Source organism: Rousettus aegyptiacus, unplaced genomic scaffold (genome assembly GCF_014176215.1).
Source record: "Rousettus aegyptiacus isolate mRouAeg1 unplaced genomic scaffold, mRouAeg1.p scaffold_m13_p_10, whole genome shotgun sequence".
NCBI classification, from domain to species: Eukaryota; Metazoa; Chordata; class Mammalia; order Chiroptera; family Pteropodidae; genus Rousettus; species Rousettus aegyptiacus.
In genome coordinates this window covers 89,569-109,533 of record NW_023416285.1, presented here as the reverse complement: position 1 = coordinate 109,533, position 19,965 = coordinate 89,569, and the positions used below count along the sequence as shown (strand labels likewise).

At 58.0% G+C, this 19,965-nt stretch overlaps 1 protein-coding gene across 1 annotated transcript in view; it reads right to left on the bottom strand.

Annotated features, from left to right (window-relative positions):
- Positions 1-14,573, bottom strand: part of PDE6B (phosphodiesterase 6B) — a 28,678-nt gene extending 14,105 nt beyond the window's left edge. Inside the window, exons 1-3 of the mRNA XM_016159338.2 lie at positions 14,106-14,573; positions 11,867-12,019; positions 11,632-11,721 (exon numbers count right to left, since the gene is read on the bottom strand). Of these exons, the coding sequence (XP_016014824.2) occupies positions 11,632-11,721; positions 11,867-12,019; positions 14,106-14,573 (711 nt within the window). The remainder of the gene's footprint in view (positions 1-11,631; positions 11,722-11,866; positions 12,020-14,105) is intronic.
- Between the last annotated feature and the right edge of the window lie 5,392 nt (positions 14,574-19,965).

Below are 19,965 nucleotides of genomic sequence, written 5' to 3'. Positions count from 1 at the left end.
GGGCCTATACCCCGAAAACGCTGGTCTTTCGCACTGTGTCACCCACTGCATCAGGAACTACACGACAATGACAGGTTTGCAGCGATTAATAATCTGGGTTGGCTTCGAAACACCTGCTCCCCGCGTCAGAGCAGCCACACCAGCACGGGCCACAGGGTCTCCCCTGGGTCCCCAGCACAAGCCCCTGCGCCAGTACCCTCAAGATAGCGACTGTCATCAATTTAACACACTCCAGCAATGAACTGTTACGGAAATGTTGCACCCTCCAGCATTGGCCACCATGACAACTGTCTCACTGTGAAACTCGGACCCTCCCCACTCCGTCGAGAACCTAAAGTGACACAGGTGTTTGATTATCATCAGGCCTGATGTGAAATCTCGCCATCCACTGATCTGAACATACTACTGGTCACCTGTACCCTATCCACCACGGTCAGTGGGTAACAAGCACTAAACCAAACCAAATGACGTAAAGTCTCAGCCCACCCACAAACTGTCACATAGGATGAACAACCAGCACCGTGATTCACAGTGTGACCACAAGTGTCTAAACTTGCTGACCTATACCTGATGACATCTACCCCCATGCAGCTCACATATGCTTCCGTCACACCTGTGAAATGAAGTGTCTGCCACTGTGCCTGCGCTCGCTGACACATGGAGCCGAGCAGCCCCGCCCCAGTCAGGCGTCCTGCGCAAATGTGAAGCCACACAACGGCTAATAAACATGAAAACGTTACCAGCACCGACAGCCACGGCACTGCTAAACAAACAGGTGTACACACAATCGACATACACATCGCTGACGTTTCCACCAACGTGCAACGTTGAAATTTTACGACGGTTTGAAAACATAAAATGAATAAACTTTCTACCACCCATAATTGTGACATCTACACTCATTGTCTCTTCAATGCTAGCAGGACCATAGCCAGAGCAGAAATTTACCTTAGTCTAGACCAGGGGACTTTAAACTTCAAAAAATGGAAGCGACTTGACTCCTGCCGACGAGGGTGCATGGCCGTCTGCACCCGCTGCCCACACGCCAACCGCCTGCGTGGAGCTGGGCACTCCCTAGATTGCGGGCCATGGCCCCAGAGCCCGTGGCTGACAGGAAATGACCCACACACCTGGAAGGACTTCCCAGCCGCCATGTGATGACTGGAGGGCTCGGAAGCAGACCGTCCCGCCAGCAGTGGGGCACCAGACAGCGATCCTCCCTCCACCCCTGAGAACAGCCTGCGCTCCTGACTGCGCCCTCCCTCATCCTTACCCTTGTTGGCCTGTCACCTTGTCGGCAGTGGACACACCGTCCTTCCCCCAGTAACCTCGCCCCTGTGGGAGCCTCCGTTTATTTAACCATTTTCACTCCATTTAGCAAAAGTTTCACCAATTTTAGGTGCTATTAACCTTATCACTGCAATTATTAACATAAAACCACAGCTTTGTCCCTGTATCAGATGCCATTATCCATCTGGTCAGTTCTAATGGCAGCTGTACGGCTGCTGTCCCTCCCAGTCCCAGCTGCCCGGAATCCCCATGTTGCTGGCAAGCATCTGACTGTGGGAGGCAGAGACGCCACCCATGGCCACCTGCTGTGGTTCTCAGGCCAGGTGAGTCCTTGTCCTGCCAAAGTTCCATTCACGCATTGGCACATGGTAATCAGGGAAAAGGGCCCTCCGACACACAGCAGTAGTTGGAGGCCACCCCGTCAGCCTGCTAGGGTTCGGGCAGGCCTCGTCACACAGCCCAGCGGGCATGGGTGCTGGCACCGAGCGCACTTCACAGTGGCCGCTGTAGTTGCAGCCATTTCTGCAGGAGAGAAGACCCGGCTGATGCCACCGAAGGGCTGCCTGCTGTCCCGGGGCCCGGGTTCGATTTTCTCATCCACAACAGGAGGCTCAGGAGGGGCCGTCCTCCCCACGTCGCCGTCACTGGGCAGCTTATCTCACGACAGACCACGTAGTAGCACTTTCGCAGCATCCCGTCCCTAGGGGCAGCGTCTGCTGTCACAGGGGGATGTGTGCACGAATTTTCCCAGGCTTCACACAAACACAGACATCCGCTTCGTGACCGTTTGCAGGTGACAGTGCAGCTGCTCCATCTCCTTGGTCTCTCAGGGCACAGCTGCCTGACGGTGACTGCCGTACGCGAGGCGGCACGAAGCATCGTCCCACCGAGGCTCGCAGTCCACGGGGCAGCCGCGTGCGAGCCAGAAGCCGTGGCAGGAGTCACGGCGCCCGGTCGCGGACAGTGCGCACGGCGTCGAGGAGCCTAATCTGCCGACTCCAAACAAGAGCTGAAGGCCTCGTGCTCCTCCGCCCGCGTTCAGGCGTGTGGTGACCGCTCCGACTTTCTCCGCACGCGAGACGCTGGTGCGGCGCGTGCGGCCCTGCCCGCCTCAGGCCGGAGGCCGCCGCCTCCCGCCGGCGCCGCAGGCCGCGCTCCGCCAGCCCCGGAAGCAGCCCGCTTCCGCGCCCGCGCCGACGGCCGTCCCGGCTGCCTCGGCCTCCTCTCACCTCACTGGAGCATCAGCCAGCCGAGCCCGCGCAAGCACGAGGGACGCGCCGGAAGCGGACCCCGGCAGTGGACACCGGAAGCAGACCCCCGCCGCGCACCGGAAGCGGACCCCGGGCGCGCACCGGAAGCGGACCCCGGGCGCCAGCCGAATCGCAGCTGTCCTGCCGCCGCCACGGACGCGCCGCGTGGCGGATGGAGCCAGGGACCCTTTCCAGCGGTTAGAGCCACGCGCCCGGGGACGCCAGGACACTGAGGACACGGACCAAAGCCTGAGGCTCAGGTCACTGCGCAGCGCGGCAGCCGTAGAGCCCGGGGGCCACACTGAGTCCTCATTACGCGGAAACGAGAATCGAGCTCCGGCCGCACCGGAAGACGCCACGCACTCACGAGCTGTCCTGCCCCGGGCCCACCAGCAGGGCTGCCCCGGACGCCTGGACGGCGGTGCCCGGGCCACTCTGCACACAGTGCCCTGGACCAGTGCCGCCCTGGACCAGTGCCGCGAGCAGGGAGTCGTGCCGCCACCGCGAAGGCGGGGAGGTGCCGCCGGCCTCGTCCTCGCGTCATAGCGACGGTGAGCGTGGCCTGTTTCACCACGACTGGGGCCACCGACATGGGCAATGGCTGTTCTGTCCGTAATCCTCATAGTTGTTACAACACAATTGAAAATTTCAAACGCTTTATTACTTCGGCACTGAACCTGAAATAATCGAAACCTCAAACTCCTCTGCTTCCTGAGAAATCAAATGAACGGAAATTTATTTTCCTGTTTCTTTACTGTGATGGGGATTTTAATTGTCATATTCCAAGGATTTGATTTCTGTCAAGTAGGCGACTATTTCACAACTGCCTAATTGCCATTCGACAATGTCCAATTCAGGCACCATCGGAGCAGGTAATAACTGCCCACACCCGCGGAGGTCAGAGGTGGGCCGGGCCCTGACACCCCTTGCCGTCCTCGTTGGCTCAGCCGGTATGCGAGGTCTGCTCCCCAGCGGATGTGCTGCACGCTCGGGTGGGTCAACCCAGGAACAGGATTCTGCCGCTAGCAGGCAGGGTCGCCATGGGTTCTGCCAGAAAACAAGTGTCCCCTGCCCATTTCCTGCCACAGGGACCTCTGGCTCCCTCCCAACATGGTGGCTGCAGAGACCATCAGGCTGTCATTCGGCTGAAAGCCCTCCCCGCGAGACCGGCGGCCGGCAGCTCTGCCGTGCGCCTGTGGGCTGGCCTCTTCGGAGGGTTATTCTGTGGGGTTGGACATCAGCACAACCACAGTCTCTGTTACGCATGTCGTCCTCACTGCAGTCACGGCCCCCGAGTTTGCAGTTGCTGGGATGTGGGCCTAGTGTTCACCTTTCTCATAAGCTTCGTTACGTGACAACAGCTGGTGACCAGTGAACCCCAGTGTGCTGGGGACCGAGCACACTCGGTCCCTCACAGCATCAGCCTGGTCACACGGCTCCCCTCAACTCTGTGGAGCTAGTCACCAGTGAACTGAGGTACTCACTGCAGACTGACAAAGACAAGGTGGCCCAACCCTGTGTATCGTCTCAGAAACCTCATTTTTCTCTGGAGTTTCCTGAACTTCCTGCCCTTCCAGTCCAGCCCAGTGCCCGCCCTGGGCGGGTGGGGACCTCCCGCAGGCGTTGGCCCTTCACATCCATAAGTGCTGCTCCTAAAGGCCCTGGTTCCACATCCTCCAGAGCATCCATCTTGCGGGTCCACCAGTCTGCCTGGAGGACCCCTCCCATGCCCCAGCCGGTCCCCGGTCTGCAGGGGTGCATGTGCACAGTGTGGGTTTCCACGACACGTACGGCTGCTGGCTGTGCCTTGTGGTCCCGCGTGTATGTCACCTGGAGCACATCACACCCAGCCCGCACTTTGGGTTTGAAGCCGCTGCTTAGACTGACACCGTCATTCCCATGGGCATTTACTGAGGAGGCTCTTGTCCTAGTACTGAATGGTGCAGGTGACGGCCAGGCCGTTGGTTTCATGCAGTCCAAAGAGAGCAAACCTCGCACCAGCGCCTTCCCCTGCACGCTGCCAGCCTCGCCACTTGTACCTGCTGTGCTCAGACTGGCAGGAAAACGTCCCATGGGAAAGCCGACCCTGCACGAGGGGCTCTGACCTGACAGGGCTGACATGCCTATGTCTGTCCCACAGACCCTTCCTTGCAGCCATCGCACTACTGGCACCTGACCTGGAAAATGTGCCCCCTCACACCTGTTCTGTGCGGGCTACACCAACAACCCAAGGTTGTGATTGGCTGCCAGTCCAGCCAATGAAAGAGCTCAAAAGCGAGAGAAGAACAGAATAATAAACTTCAACTAAAAGAAATGATTTTGACCTGTTAGAGCATGATTAAATTTATAATTACAAGAGTCTCATAAATGTCCCAAATCCCCATGTCACCTCAGCTGCTACAGCACAGTTGTCTCGCTAATATTCCCAGCTGGAAGCTGGTGCAGGACTGCCACTGCTAGTTGTAGTAGCCAACCCTCACGGTGTTACAGACAAAATCTCAGCCTTCTCTGATGCTAAGGATTATTATTCCAACTATTACATTAGTAGTAGTTGTGAAAAAATACCATAATCTTAATAGACACAGATCCCTGTGGTCGGACAATTGGGTTCATTGGCCAAAGGAATGAGCAGGGACGGCCTCGACCCACCCTGGGGCTGTTTTCCAGGCCCTTGTCAACACTTGTGTTGACATTTAACACGTGGTTTCTCCCAGCGACGCTCGGTGCTACCCCCGCTGCAGACCCCAACCGCAAAGAAAGCGGACACTGCTATGCTCAGCCTGTTTCCACCATTGGTGCTGACGCTGGTCACCGCCCCGACGCTCACGGTACTGGGCTCCATGGCGTGCCCTGCATGGGCACAGTCCTCCTGAGGGCTGAGCAGCCAGTTCCGTCCGCCTGTGTGCAGGACATTAGGGTCGCCCACTAGCCGTCCTCATGGACTGTGGTCTTGTCCTCGCTGAAGCCGCTGAGCAGGCACCCCAACAGCTGCACAGGCTTCCTCCTCCGCCGTGCTCCGAACCGTAACCTCAGGGGGTGGCCCACAAACCCTTCTCCCTGCCGCAGGGCTGCTCCATTCACCCTCCCCTATGCCCCTCTGCACATGGGCTCTGGCTCGGCAAGGAAAGCAGATATCACCATGGCTGTATCTGACCATGTCTGCAGAGAGGACACCGCCTAACATCTGTTCACACCCTCCTCGTCTGGCCACTGAGCACGCCCAGCATCGCTCCAGGAACTTCGCACTATAACTGTAGTTTAACAACGTTAGATGTGAATCTAAGAACAGAAAGTGAAATTGCTACTTAACCAAAGAGTAGGCAAAAACTGCTAATTCGTGCCTTCCTGTAGAATAGTATTTTTCCCAAACTTTTAAAAGAGAGGAATTATCCATTCGTATCAGCAACTGAAACGCTGGCGGAATTCCAAATAAAATTAATAACCCTTGTTGCTGCCTCAATAGCGGTTTCGTCGCTGCACGGATGCTGCCACGCTGGCGACCCCGTGCAGCATTTGTGAAAGAACCCGTCCGCGAACCCACAGCCCTCGCCCCGGCGAAGTACATGGGCCTTGCCGAGTGGAAGCAGCACTTCTCACTCCTGAAATACAAGGGCGGTGGCCAGCAAGGGCCCAGTGAGAGCACCAGCCTACAGCTTCCCCGCCGGAGGTGGATGACACCCTGCTGAGCCAGGGGGTCAGCACACAGAACATGGGAAGAGCGTGTCTGGGAACCCCCAGGTCTGATGAGAAACATGAATGTTAACATCCAAGAAGCTCAACAGACTCCAGCGGGGATGAACTCAAAGCTGCCCATCCCAAGGCACAGAAAAGACAAGGACAATCTTGAAAGCAGCCACGGAGTTGTGACTTGTCACACACAAGGGATCCTCAATGAGATTGTCAGCACGTTTCTCATCACGAAAGGCAGACATATTCAGAGCACTGAAAAAGAGACCTTCCAACCCAAAATACATGGCAAATCTGTCCTTCAAGAGTGCAGGAGAAACAAACACTTTCTTAAACAAAACCATCACTAGGACTCTGGGACAGGACTGGCCCTGTGACACATGCTGAAGGGAGCCCAGCAGGGTGAGGCGGTGCTGGATGGCGACTTGAACCATATTGGGAAGTAAACATCTCAGTAAAGGTAGATGCACGTGTAGTTACAAAACACGATGATAATAAATGAGACGTGAGGACACGGAAAGAAATACCTTCCTCGTGAACCGGAGGAGTTAATATTACTAAGTCTCGGTGCTACCCAAAGCTATCCACAGGTCAAGTATAATTCCTACTGAAATCTTAGCATTGTTCTTGCAGATGTAGAAAAACCCAGTCTGAAATTTATGGAATTTCATCAGACCTGAAACAGCCAAATAACTTTGAAATAGAAGAACAAATGTAGAGGACTCACACTCCTGATGTGAAAAAATAATGCAAACCTACGTTAACCAAAACAATAGGTACTGGCATAAAGACCAAATTATAGACCAATAGACTAGAAGAGGATGTTAAAAAATCAACCCTTGTTTATACAGTCAAGTGATTTTTGGCAACAGTGCCAGGACCATTCAATAAGGAAAAAAGAGTCTTTTTAACAGTGTTGGGAAACTGGATATCAACATGCAAAAGAATAAACTTGGAGCCTTACCTAATACCATGTTCAAAAATGAACTAAAATGGATCAAAAATCTAAAAGAGTATCTAAAAATATAAAACTCTTACAAGAAAACATACATCAAATGTCTCACTACATCAGATTTGACAATGATTTCTTGTATATGACACCAAAGACACAGGCAACCAAAAAAAATTGACTTCCTGAAAATTAATAACTTTGGGCATCAAAGGACACAATCGACACAACCCACAGATGGGACAAAATGACCACACATCAAATTTCTAATAAGGGTTAATATCCGCACTATAGAGAGAACTCCCCAAGCTCAGCAACTAGAGTCAGAACAGAGGAACGCCTCAAACACGTTTCTCCAAAGAGCAGGAGCAAACGGCCCACACGCATGTGAGAAGGAGTGCAACATCGGTGACGACAAGGGGAGGGCAAAGCGCAAGTCGCTGGTGTGCCACTTCACACCACAAGGACAGCCACTGTAAAGAAGCCGGAAAACAAGTGCTGCTGACTACGGATGAGCACGAGTCGGTACTGTCAGTCGGTACTGTCAGTTGCTGGGGACACTGTGGTTAGTCCTCAAAAAGTAAGAACGATTCCTACAGTCACCAGACTTTCCGCTTCTGGGTATATGTGCAACGTAATTGAAATCGTGGTTTAAAAAGGTGTCCCTATACTGTGTTCACAGCAGCATGATTCACAGGAGCTGGGATGTGAAAGCAACCCAAGTGTCCACTGGTGAACGAAAGGACAGCACAACGTGGTGGACACACTCAGTGGAAATGGTTCGGCCTGAGGAAGCAGCGTGTTCTGACAACGCCACTGCACAATGAACCAAGAGGACTTACGTTAAATAAAATAAGCCAGTCTCAGAAACGCAAACAGTGGGGGACCCCAGTTCCATGAGCTACTGGGGAACCCCAGTTCCATGAGCTACTTGGAACTATCAAAACCACACACAGAAAGGGTGGTGGTGGAGACCCACGGGCCACTTCATCTGACGACAGCAGATCACAGATGCTCCTGACTGTCACATGGAGCGCGCACCAAAATGGACCATATTCTGACCACAAAACACATCTTAACAAATTTAAAAGAATAAAAATCATAAAAATCATCTTGTCATACCTCGGTGGAATTAAACTAGAAAACAATAACAAAAACAATGCATGAAAATTCCAAAGCAGGTTAAACAACAGACTCCTAGATCACACATGGGTAGCAGATGAAATCTCAGGAGAAATTTACAAACACTTTGAACTGAATAAAAATGAAAACAAACTTATCAAAATGTGAAGGGGAGCAGAATGAGATTGGGGGGGATTCATTGCATTATATGCACATTTTACAGGACAAAAAATATTGAAAACCAATCATGTAATCTTAGTAAACCAGGAACACAAGATTGGTTTAAGCCTAAAGCAAGCAGAAGAAAACATATAATAGCTAACAACTCTATGCTCCCAAATTTGAAAATTTAGATAAAATAGCTAATACCTAAAATGAATTTTTCAATGCCTTGAATGACATACACGTAAGGAGAAATAGAATAATTGGAACAGACCTACGACTCTTAAAGACATTGGATCAACAATTAAAACTTTCCCAAAAGAATCACTCCCTGATGAGCTCGCTACCAAACAGGGAAGAAGTGCTGCCAGGCGACTATACTCCATCCCCAAAGCTGGAGCAGAGGGAAGACTTTTTCAGCCACTGTAGGAGGTCAGCGTCACCCTAATACTCAAACCAGGTAAAGGCATTACAAGAATAAAAACTACAGTCTCAAATCTCTCATAGGCAGAGACACAAAATTCTTAACAAAATAGTACCAAACCCAATTTAATAAAACATAAACATGAGGACATGCCATGGCCGGTTATTGTCAACATTCCTCTTGCCAATTTGCCATACAGAGCAGGTGCAGCTTCAGTTAAGACAACAGCAAGTGCTTCTGTGGATACGGACGCGCTGACTGCGGTTCACCGGGAAAGGCGAGAACCAGCGCGGTGCACCCAGTGCTGCGGGTGCACGTGGCAGGCCCAGTGCCCCAGCTCACCACGTGACCCAGACGGGCGGTGCTGGTGCGGGACAGACACGAGGTCGGTGGCAGCCGCGCAGATGCAACTTTGACGAAGTCGATGCCAGTGCAGAGGTGACCCAGTGGGGCCGCTTCACCCCTGCGGCCGCCACCTCACACCTGTACGCCGAACAGTGTGCCAGCCACAGACACAGCCCCTCCCACCAAGACTAACTCAGGGACCCGAGTGTGCAGCGCAGAGCCACCAGACAGCTGCAAGATGACATCGGAGATGACTGAGGTGGCTCTGGGTCGGGTGATGAGTTTCAAAATACAATACCCGACTATAATCCATGAAGCAAAATTCATAACTTGGACTTTATTAAAATTTAAAACTTCTGGTTTTCCAAATATACTGTTAAGAGAACAAAAAGACAAGCTATGCCTGTGGACCGAATATTTGCAGATATATCGGATGAAGGACTTCATTATAACATTGACAAACTCTTTCAAAGTAAGAAAACAGATGGCCTTAACTTAAACAGGCGAGAGATCTGAACGGGTAACTCACCAAGAACAGCACGTGCACCTGGCAAGCGAGTATCTGCAAAGGTGCCCAACATCATCGTCATTAGGGAATCGCAAGTTGGATCGATCACGAGACCCCCCTACCGGAATGACTAACGTCAGAGGCTGCGGGGGTACAACGGGGCTGCCGAGCGCTGCTGCGGGACGCAAACGGCAGGGCTGCCTTCTGGCTGTTTCTCGCAGAGGCGACCCAGGTCGCACCCCGTGACCGGCAGCCTCACTCCTTGGTGTCTGTTCAACCGAATTGAAAACTGACATCCACACAAAACCCTGCACGTGGATATTCACAGCAGTTTTACTCATGACTGCCCCAAACCAGAAGCGACCAAGGTGCCCTTCTGCAGGTGAATGGATCAATGCACTGTGGTCCATCCAGACAACGCAGCATTATTCAGCACTAAAAAGTGAGCTCTCAAGGCATGAAGAGACATGAGGGATCCTTAAATGCATGTTACTGGGTGACAGAAGCCAATCTGGAAAGGCTACACAATGCATGATTCCAGCTATGTGACAGAGTAGAAAAGGCAAAATGCAGAGACAGTAATAGGATCAGTGGTCACCAATAGTGACAGGCGGCAGGAGTCACTGCCGGAGTGGACATTCACATGCCAGCCAGGGAAGGGGCCTGGGCTGGGATAGCAGCCGGTATGCCGAGTCGGTGGGACGCAGGAGGGCACACGGAACCCACACACACGCGCCTCCTCACTGGGCACGCGGCACCAGTGACCGCGAGCTCCCTGATACCAGCTCTTGGGTCCAGCGCAGAAGCCAGGGCTCCGGCAGAAATGGCAGGTTCCACCCCGGCAAGAAACACGCGAACACGCCTGCCGCACCTGGTGGTCCGAGACAGCAGGGCGTGCAGAAACCCCCAAGTAGCAGCCACCCAGCACCCAAACGAGGAGCCCGCAGAGCAGAGCTGTGGCCAGTGTGGCAGGCTGCACGGCACAGGGGATGCTGAGGGCTCCGGCGGCCACTCAGGATGAGCTACGCGGCCGAATTGATGTCATCGCACTGTGTCACCGGCATCCAGACTGACAGAAACAAATGATCACATGAGTCGACAAGCAGGCAGAAGAGACGAACGCCTCATTCTCGCCGTGTGGGCTCACAGGGCCACCTTCGGGACAGCGCCGTCCAGCAAACGTGGCCCCACTGTGTCACCAGCATCGCGGCCCCCCCTGTTGGCCCAAACTGGGCCCCGAGCCCCACCTGCCCACTCCGAGGCCCTGCTCTCAATGCCGACGCTGCAGTCTAGTTGGCCGCTGTCTCTCAGCTCCCCTACAGCCTCAGGCCATGGCCACAATCTTCCCTCTGCCCAAGACACCCTCTGACTCCTTCCCCTGTTGAGTGTCCTCCCACTGGCCCTTCCACATAGGCCACCGTGAGCACAAGAATGGCAGGCCTCGTCCCCCAGGCAGAGGACCCAGCCCCACCTGGCCCCGGGTCTGGAGCCAGGGCCGCAGCCTTCCATCCACTCACTGCTTACCCAGGCTCCATGGGCCAGGACCGGAGGCTGGACGATAGGGAGAGGACGCCCCTTGCACCCCCTCAGCCCCACAGCTGCCTGGTGGAAGGGACCACACCCACGAGGGGGCTGGGCCCACGGTGCAGCGGGAACCCCTTCCCTCCCTGTCGTCCATGCTGACACAGCCTGGCCACTTCCACAGGGCGTCTGAGCTGCTGCAGCCCGGTAGCTCCCAGCCCCTGGTGCTCCCACCCTCCTGGGCCTGACGGCGAGCAAGGGAGCGACAGGGAGCAAGATGGCCGGGGCACACTCACGGTCACACCCACCACTGCAGAGGCCACCGGGCCTCTCCCTGTAGCCGCGGTGTGGGGTGGGTGGCTCGGGCAGGTACCTGGCCTCGGCGCGTCTCACAGTTGTGCAGGTAGCTCAGATGGTAGATCTTCAGGTTCAGCGTGCCAAAATTCAGGTACTTCAAGAAGATCTGAGGCAGAAGGGGCCACCCAAGGGGTCAGACACCCTGGTTTTCAGATGCCTGCCCAGCCGTGCGTTGGGGCCACACGCAGGTGCGAGCCTGCCAGGCACAGACATATGGGAGCTCGGGGACAGACAGGCGGCCCGACACTCACGTCTTCATCCTCGCTGGTGAAGCACGGGCCATCCAGCTTGTTCACAGCCATGATCACGGCCACGACGTCTTTGCCATTCATGACGGGGGTGGCCAGGATGTTTCTTGTCACGTAGTCGGTGAGCTCGTCTGCGAAGGAGCTGAAGTGGGAGCTCTGTGAGAAAACAGAGGCCGTCGCTCAGTTGACCCATCCCTGGGGCGCGGCTGCGCTCCATGGAGGCCCCCAGCTCCTGCTGAGCCCCAGGCGGCCCAGCCCCCAATATCGGGGATCTGGGAAGCACATCTAGACATGGCCACTGGCCTGTCCTTGGGGCTCAGCCTGGCTCTCCCGGTCACCCCATCTTGGAGCCAATGGCCCCAGCTCTGGATTCCAGACTCTGTGGAGCCCTCCCAGGCGCCTGCCTGTCACCCACCTGGTGCCCGCAAACCTGTCCCCTGGATGCCTTGCGTGTGTCCCGTCTGCCCATCTCCAACTCCTCCTGCTCTAGGCTGCTGTTCCCTCCGGCCCCGCATGCTCCTCCCCGAAAGACGAGCGCTGAGGGTCCTTCGCACCCCCAAGGCCTGTGCACTGGCCCCTGCAGGCCCCCTAGGCCAGCGGTCCATCTGCGTTTGTTCCATGGGGGTCACGGCCCCATGATGAGAACTCTCTGCGCCTGGGCCTCCTAGGCGGGGCCGCTGGGGGCTCTCAGAGCTGGTCATCTGAGCACTGGCCCTCCAGGTGGCTAGGATTCTGTTCTTTGGACTGGACGTGGCCCTGACCTCCCCCTCTGCTCCCTGAGGGCTGACATTTCCTTATACTAGGCCATGGGGTTGGCTCAGCTCGTAGTCACACGGCTGGGACTTAGGCCTGGTTCTGCCCAGAGGGTAGTGGCCATGGCCAAGCCACGTCCCCTCCATGAGCCTCCCAGGGTCTCTGGGGCTGCCCTGGGGTCTCAGGAGCTATAAAGGGGTGTGGACACTATAGCCCTGTGGTCCCCCCCGACACTGCTGTCCCCTCCCACGCAAGTGGCCCCCAAGCTGCCTAGGGGAGGGCATAGCCTCTCTGCGCAGCCACGGGACACCTGGCACTTGATCTGTGACACACGTCACAGGAACACGCTTTTCTGCACATTTTGAGTCTGGTCTCAGTTCCACTGAATCTGAGGTAAACCCAGCATGGCCGAGTACAGAGGGGACATTGCGCCTGTTTCCCATGGACAAGGCTGGTCAGCAGGACACCCGATGGAGGCTGGAGGACCCCAGGGGAGCCAGCCCTGCAGGGGAGTGACCGGCCTAGGACAGCCCGGAGGCTCGGACCAGACCCTCAGAGCTGCACTGGTGCGGGGGTGCTGGGGGACGGACCCCTGAAGGCTGACCCAGCACAGGGGACAATGCAGTGTGTGGGGGCGGGGAGGGTGCTTGGCGCAGCTCCTATGCTGAACCCTCTTCTGGGCAGTTCTTGCCCCTGGGTCACCCGTTGCTTGGAAGGGAAGTGGGGACGGAGCTAATCCCGGTGATTACGTGATTCAGGTCGCGGTTGAAGCCGCTGGGATAAGTTTAAGAGGATTGAGGCTGCTGCCTGCTTCCAGGCACTAGCATCCCGGGGGTTGTCTGTCTCCAGGGACAGGGGGACAGGGCTGTTTTGGAAAGGCCCGTCCAGGCAGCAGAGCAAGGAGGCCAGTCCAGCTCAAGGCTCCTGCTTCCAATTCCCAGGCCAGACCGTCTCAGAAGAGGCCACCCGAACCCCACTGCAGCTCCTTCCCCCGGCTTCCCTGAAAGCCCTCGCCTGCCAGGGCCCCACCTGTCATGCCCAGCAGGCTCCTCTCACTCAGCGCCTGCACACCGACATCACCCTTCCTGTCTCCCACACCGTCCCCTGGTGTGGGGGCCCCACACTCAGCTGTGCCATCTGCACCCCCCGCCCAGCAAGAACCGCCTCCTGATTTACTTGGCTCTGTCCACTCCTCTGCCCTGCCCCCGGCTTGGCCCAGTGGCTCCCACTGTTTCTGAATCCCAAACCCATCCACCCCAGAAGCAGCTTGGCTTCTCTGGGGGCTTTGAACTTGTGGCCCCTGTCCCCCATCTCCCAGCCATCCTCTCTGGGCCCTCCCTGCCCACTGGTGCAGGAACCACGGGCCTCCTTCTGGCCTGTGCCACTCACCCTGGCCACATCTGCGAGGTCCCCGCATGCAGGCGGCCGACCTGTGCCACGGGGACCCTGGGATGCCCTCTGCCCTTGCAGCGCGTGGCCCAGAACCCACCTCGGTCACGTCCTGGACATTCACCGTCTTTTTGGTCTGGGCCACGTGGCCCACAACCCCGATGTCCAGTGGGAAGACAATCTCGGAGTCGGGGGGCACCAGGCAGTCCTCCAGGGTGCTGTCGGGCTGCACGCTGAAGAGGCGCGTGGCCAGCTCCGCCACGCCGTTGCGCTGGCGGTACATGAAGAGGCTGCAGCGGTCGGCGTGCAGGATGGCACAGAGGCGCCGCAGGATCTTGAAGACCACGCGCTCCGTGTTCACGCCCTCCTGCATGTCCTGCACCAGCTCGAACAGGGCCTCGCTCTCCTCCACTTGGCACAGCTCACGGAAGCTGGCGCCATCCGCCGGCAGCCCGTCCTCGCAGGCCCGGGCCGCATTCTCAGGGCTCAGCTTCCTCCCAAAGTACTGGTCCGCGAAGCCGGGGTTCTGGTCCAGGAAGCGCTGCACCTGCTCCTCACTGAGGCTCATGGTGGCCGCCGCCCGTGCTGGAGGAAGTGCTGGTCCCGGCACACACGGTCCCTGCAAACACTGTCATCAGCAAAGCCTTTCTTAGTGACGATTAGAGCACTGGGATGCCACCAGCTGCCTCGCCCGCCTGCCCCCCTCACCTCGGGGCCTGGACTTCCTACCTCCCCTAGAGCGGCCCTGTGGGTGACAGCAGGGGGCTCCGCCTGGGGTAGGGGTCCTGGGCAGCCAGGGCAGGGGCTCGCTTCCAGTGGAGCAGGGCTCACACCTCTTCCCTTAAAGGGCGGTGACCCTATGCACATGGGGACCCCTCCACCTGGGCCCCCCTGGCACTCCCAGGTTCCCTCGACACCCAGAACGGGCCTTGGGGCACGGCTTCAGGGGAGTGCGGCCAGTCCCCAGATGGTGCCGGAGGTCAGTGGGTGCAGCTCGGGCCTCGTGCCCATGGAGGGAGGTGGCAGAGGATGGGAAGGGGGCCCAGCGCCTGGCATGGAGGTGGGAGGGGTCTGCACAGACCTGCCGTCCTCTTCGGGTGGAGAGGTGAGGGGTTTGCACGGGGGAACTGGTCACCTTAACACACACGCAGCAGCTTCTCCCCGAGGGCTGGTGCCCGTCGTCCGCCAGTGACTGGACACAGCCATGGCGGGTCTCCCCACGCGGCCTCAGTCCTGCTCAGCGCGCACCTTCATTTGGCCACCGGACCCTCTCCTCACATAGGGAGCCCACGTTGCCGTGCCGCCTGTTACAGATGAGGCCGTTCCTGAGCATCCACTCCTCAGGCGGACACCACGTGCCTGGACAGCCCTGTCCTTCGGGTGCCACACAGACGCTCACTCTGTGAGCCAGATGTCCCTGAAAAGGGAAGGTTCCAGGGGACCCAGCCTCTGGAACACACAGAGGCTGTGTGCAGGCGTGTGTATACGCATGAGAGTATGTGTGTGCACGGTGCGCATGTCCACGAAGGGTGTGTGTATGCAGATGTGTGCATGATGAGTGTGTGTGTGACGGGCATGCCCAAGTGCAGGTGTTGGCACACGAGTGTGCAGGTGCATGCTGGGTGTATGCGCAGGTGTGTGTGCGCCCATGAGTGTGCACATGTGCTATACTGGGTGTGCACGTGTGCATGCACCCATGTGTGTATGTGCATGAAGGGTTGTGTGCAGATGTGTGTGCACGCACAAGTGTTCATGACGAGTGTGCATGTGTGCAGATGTACTGGCACACACGAGCGTGTGCAGGTGCACGCTGAGTGTGAGTATATGTAGATGTGCGTGCACATGCGAGTGTGCATGTGCCCCTGTACCATGTCCCACGGGAAGGCTGGGGTGGGCGCTCTGTCATGGCGTGAGCCAGTGTGCACACCACCTGGCATTCAGGTCACCTTCTGAAGCAGCGCAGGCGGCCTGTCATCAGGAGTGGCAACGGGACCATTCAGGTGGGATCCGGGCCCCTCCTAGCCGAGGACCAGGAACGCAGACGAGGGGTGGTGACTGAGGAGAAGGCCCGTGGCCTCCACGTCTCGTCCTGTTTGCCTGCGTCTGGCACCATGCTTCCGTCAGGGCGCAGGGGTTGTGTTTGATTCTGTCTCTTACTGCATTTGGCTGGCAACAGTGTGTACACGTGCAACTGTGAGTGTGCACGTGAGTGTGTGCGGGGCCGGGTGCTTCAACGTTTGGACAGGTTTTCTCAGGGGACCTTCTGCAGGGGCTCTAGGCTGGCGCCCCGCAGCTGTGCTGGATACAACGAGCCTGGCTGGCCCATTGCTGTGACGTCCCTGCCTCTGTGTAGTCACACGGTGGATTCCTGTCAGGGATCTGCTGTAGGGTCCCCCGCTTTTCCTGAACATAGTGGGCTCTGGCCCGGGGTGGGGCGGGCGGCCATGGGCGGGCGCGCTCCCCTCAGCGCCCAGCCCACCTGCAGCAGGTTGTCTCCAGACGCTTCACATCCAAGTGTGCATGTGGGGGACAGCCAGCGACGCAGCCATCTGGCTGAGTGGCCCAGGGGGCTGGGTCTCTGGGGGACACTTCCCAAACCCTCAGTTCACTCCACCCTGAGGCCCACTCATGCTGCAGCCCCCTCCCCGCTCCTGCCCCTACCCACCTCTGCTCTTGCCCCTCCATAGGTGGCTGAGGAAGACGGGGCACAGGTGTGAAGCTCACAGGTCCCAGTGGTGGCACCCCACAGAAGGCACGACCTGTGTGCTGGCGACGTGGCCTGGCCACCCCCTGACACACACCCAGGGGACCCGCTTGAGCTTGCGGAGTTTAACCGTTTCGCTTCACTCAGTGAATAAGCAGGACCAATGGCCGTGACCCCAACCGGGCGGCGTTCGGCCTCCCCGGGCGGGCGGGCAGGTGCTTTGGAGAGAAGGGACAGGGCTGGTAGGGCCAAGTGTCCCCTCCACGCCCCAGGGTCTTGTCCCGTCTTTTCTTTTTAAACTCTAACAAAAAGGCTGTGGTGAATTAACTTCTGCCTATTTTTAACCTGGAACCTGTGACTATGACCTTATTTGGAAATAGTCTCAGCAGATGTGACTGATTTAAGGTGAGGCCACATGGGAGTAGGCGGGCGCTAATGTAACCACTGGTGTCCTTACAAGGCAGAAAGGAGGCATCCGAGGGTGCAGGCAGAGAGCGCTGATGCGTCTAGAAGCCAAGGGACACCAGGCTGCCAGCCGCCGCCTGAGCTGGAGAGATGCTGGGAGCGAAGTCCCCCGGCCGGCCGAGGGGACCAGCTCTTGGTCTCCAGAAGCGACAGCAGCTGCTCACTCCGGGGCCCCTGCCGTGCGCTCAGTGGGGTGGCCCCGTGATGAACACGGACACTCTGGGCCGTGGTCTCCCTGATCTAAGCTAGTCACAGCCTCGTCCTGGCAGCCACAGGTTGGGGACCAGATCTGAGCCACCTCAAAGGCTTCCCGGCAACCAGCGCAGAGGGCACTACCGGGCCCATAGCGGCCAGTACTGGTTCTTTCCTTCTGGACGAGCAGTGGCGGCCCTGGGCCAGCTGAGTCTGGGGGCAGGGCCAGGGCCGGAGCAGGGGGCGGCGAGAGCCTTCAGGACGGAGCTGGCACCTGCCCTGCTCTGCTCCGCCGTTGCAGCCCTCTGGGCAGCCTTGCCGCAGCCTGCAGGGGAAGCACTGTGAGGCGGGGGCCCCCAACCCAGGTCGCTGACCGGTGCAGCCCACGGCCTCTCAGGAACCGGGCTGCGCAGCAGGAGGTGAGGCCGGGCCAGCAAGAGAAACCCATCTGCACCTGCAGCTGCGCCCCAGCGCCAGCATCACCGCCTCAGCTCCGCCTCAGACCATCAGGCACTAGATTCTCGTAGGAGCACCGGTCCCTGGGGCTACAGAGGCTGGGGACCACTGCTGGAAGGGACTTGTCTATGCATCGAAGTTCACAGACTCCGAGGAAGCAGAACCATTAGCATAGAGAGAGAAAGAAGGAAAAATTGAGGTGGTTACAGACACTGAGAAGGACCACGATCTGCCAGCTGTAAGCTGGAGACGGGGTGCAGGGGCTGTCCTCATGGAGGAGGGGACGTCCCCACCCCACCTTCTGTTCTATGCGGGCCTCATGGGACTAGATGAGGCGTTCGGCATTAGAGTCCACTGACTGAGACGCTAGCCATCGGGGAACGCCCTCACAGAGCTGCCACAGTGTTTAGCCAAACAGTGGGACACACTGTGGCCCAGCTGAGTCAACACGTAACAGCCGTGGCAGCTATGTAAAGGTCTGTGACTAGCCCCTGGCAGGTCAGCCCTGACCACCAGGCCCCCAAGTTGGCCTTGACCCACGGAGAGGCAGCGCCTCGTGCTCTGAGACCAAACACGGTTCCTAGTGGGTATTGGCACCAGACGCACACAGACCAGAGCCTGTCCCTGAGGACAGTGTCCGGGCCTGCAGTGGCCCTGGTCTTAGACATGCATCCTCATCCCTTCTGCTTTCGTCTCAAAGTGGAGGTCCCCGCCCTGTCCTGCCTCTGGTGCTAAAACCAGGCTTTCCTGCCGCGAGGAGGTCCAGCACCACCCCCACTGCACGGGCTGGTGTCACAGATGCAGCTGGCAGGGTTGGGCTCGGGCCCGGCGCCCAGGTGCTGGCCGCTGCGGTCAGGGCCTGCTCGAGCCGCCAGGACAGTAGTGGAAGCCAGCTCGAAGTGCCCTAAATCATGAGCAAATGTGTCAGCTCACCCCCCAGGGGTGGATGATGGTCCTCATGGCTCTGTGTCCTCAGCACTGACCTGGGGGCCCCTGCTGGTGGCAGTGGTGGTCCCAGCTGCGAGCGCCCACAGCGAGCAGACCCCATGTGTTGACCAGTTTCACCCGGGCCGCCAGGCAGCGAGTCCAGCAGGACCCAGTCCCAGAGTCGAGGCAGCCTAGGGGCCTGGGCTCCAGGGCGAAGGGACCCCAGTGGGCTGCGTGTAGGGGCTGCTTCCAGCTAAGCCCGTGGGGCACAGGCCGTACCCCGCAAAGCCTGAACCGCGGACCACATGGCCCTCCACAGGAATGCTCGCTGCCCCCGGCTCGGGTTCAGTGAGGTGGCCCAGGCTCCAAGGGAAGGGGTGGGTGTCACGCACCCAGTGGCAGCTGCGGCCCCCTCGGGGATGGGGCTCACTGTGGGTTTGGTCCCCTCTTCACCTCATCTCCCAGCCGGGCAGGAGATGGGCTCATCCTGAGCCTTGAATCTCAGAGTGGTGCCCACTGTGGGAAGTGGGGGTAGACACATTGGGGAGCAAGCGAAAGAGGATAGGGTCCCCACTTCTGACACCGTGTGGCTGCTGAGGACTCAGGCAAACTCCAAGGACCATCACACACCCGCGCGCCAAGAGGAGCATTCGAAAGCTCTGTGACTGCGTATTCTGGCCAAAGCCACGGGTCAGATCCCCAAGAGACCGTAGCCAGAAGTGAAATGGCTTCAGGACCTGGAGGTGGGATAAAATGACACCGCCCAGCCAGGGCCTAAGAGCAAGGGCTAACGCTCCCTCCCCCTCCGCTAAGAGGATAAGCTCCCCCCGCCCCTCCCCCCCTCCCCGCCACAGCTGGGCATGGTGACCGACCTGGGCTGGCTGGCTAACAGAGTGAGGGAGGAAGGGAGAGCGCTGCTCAACAGCCATGGGCGGAGGCCACCTCTGCCTTTGTCCCCGCTTCCATGAAACCTCTCTTCCCCTCGGGGGCCACTCCCCCAGCTGGGGTCCTAGAGTGAGGGGAACTTAGGGCAGCTGCTCTGCAACCAGGGATGGGAGGGAAGCAGTCAGGCCAATGCAAGTCTGCGGCACTATTACCTCAGCATAACGCAAGAGGTTAACTCGCTCTCTACCCACGGTGGAGAGAGCGAGTTAACCCTGCGCCCCCGTTCGCGCGACATTGTCATCGCTGGTCCATGGAGGGCCCCTCGCATCTC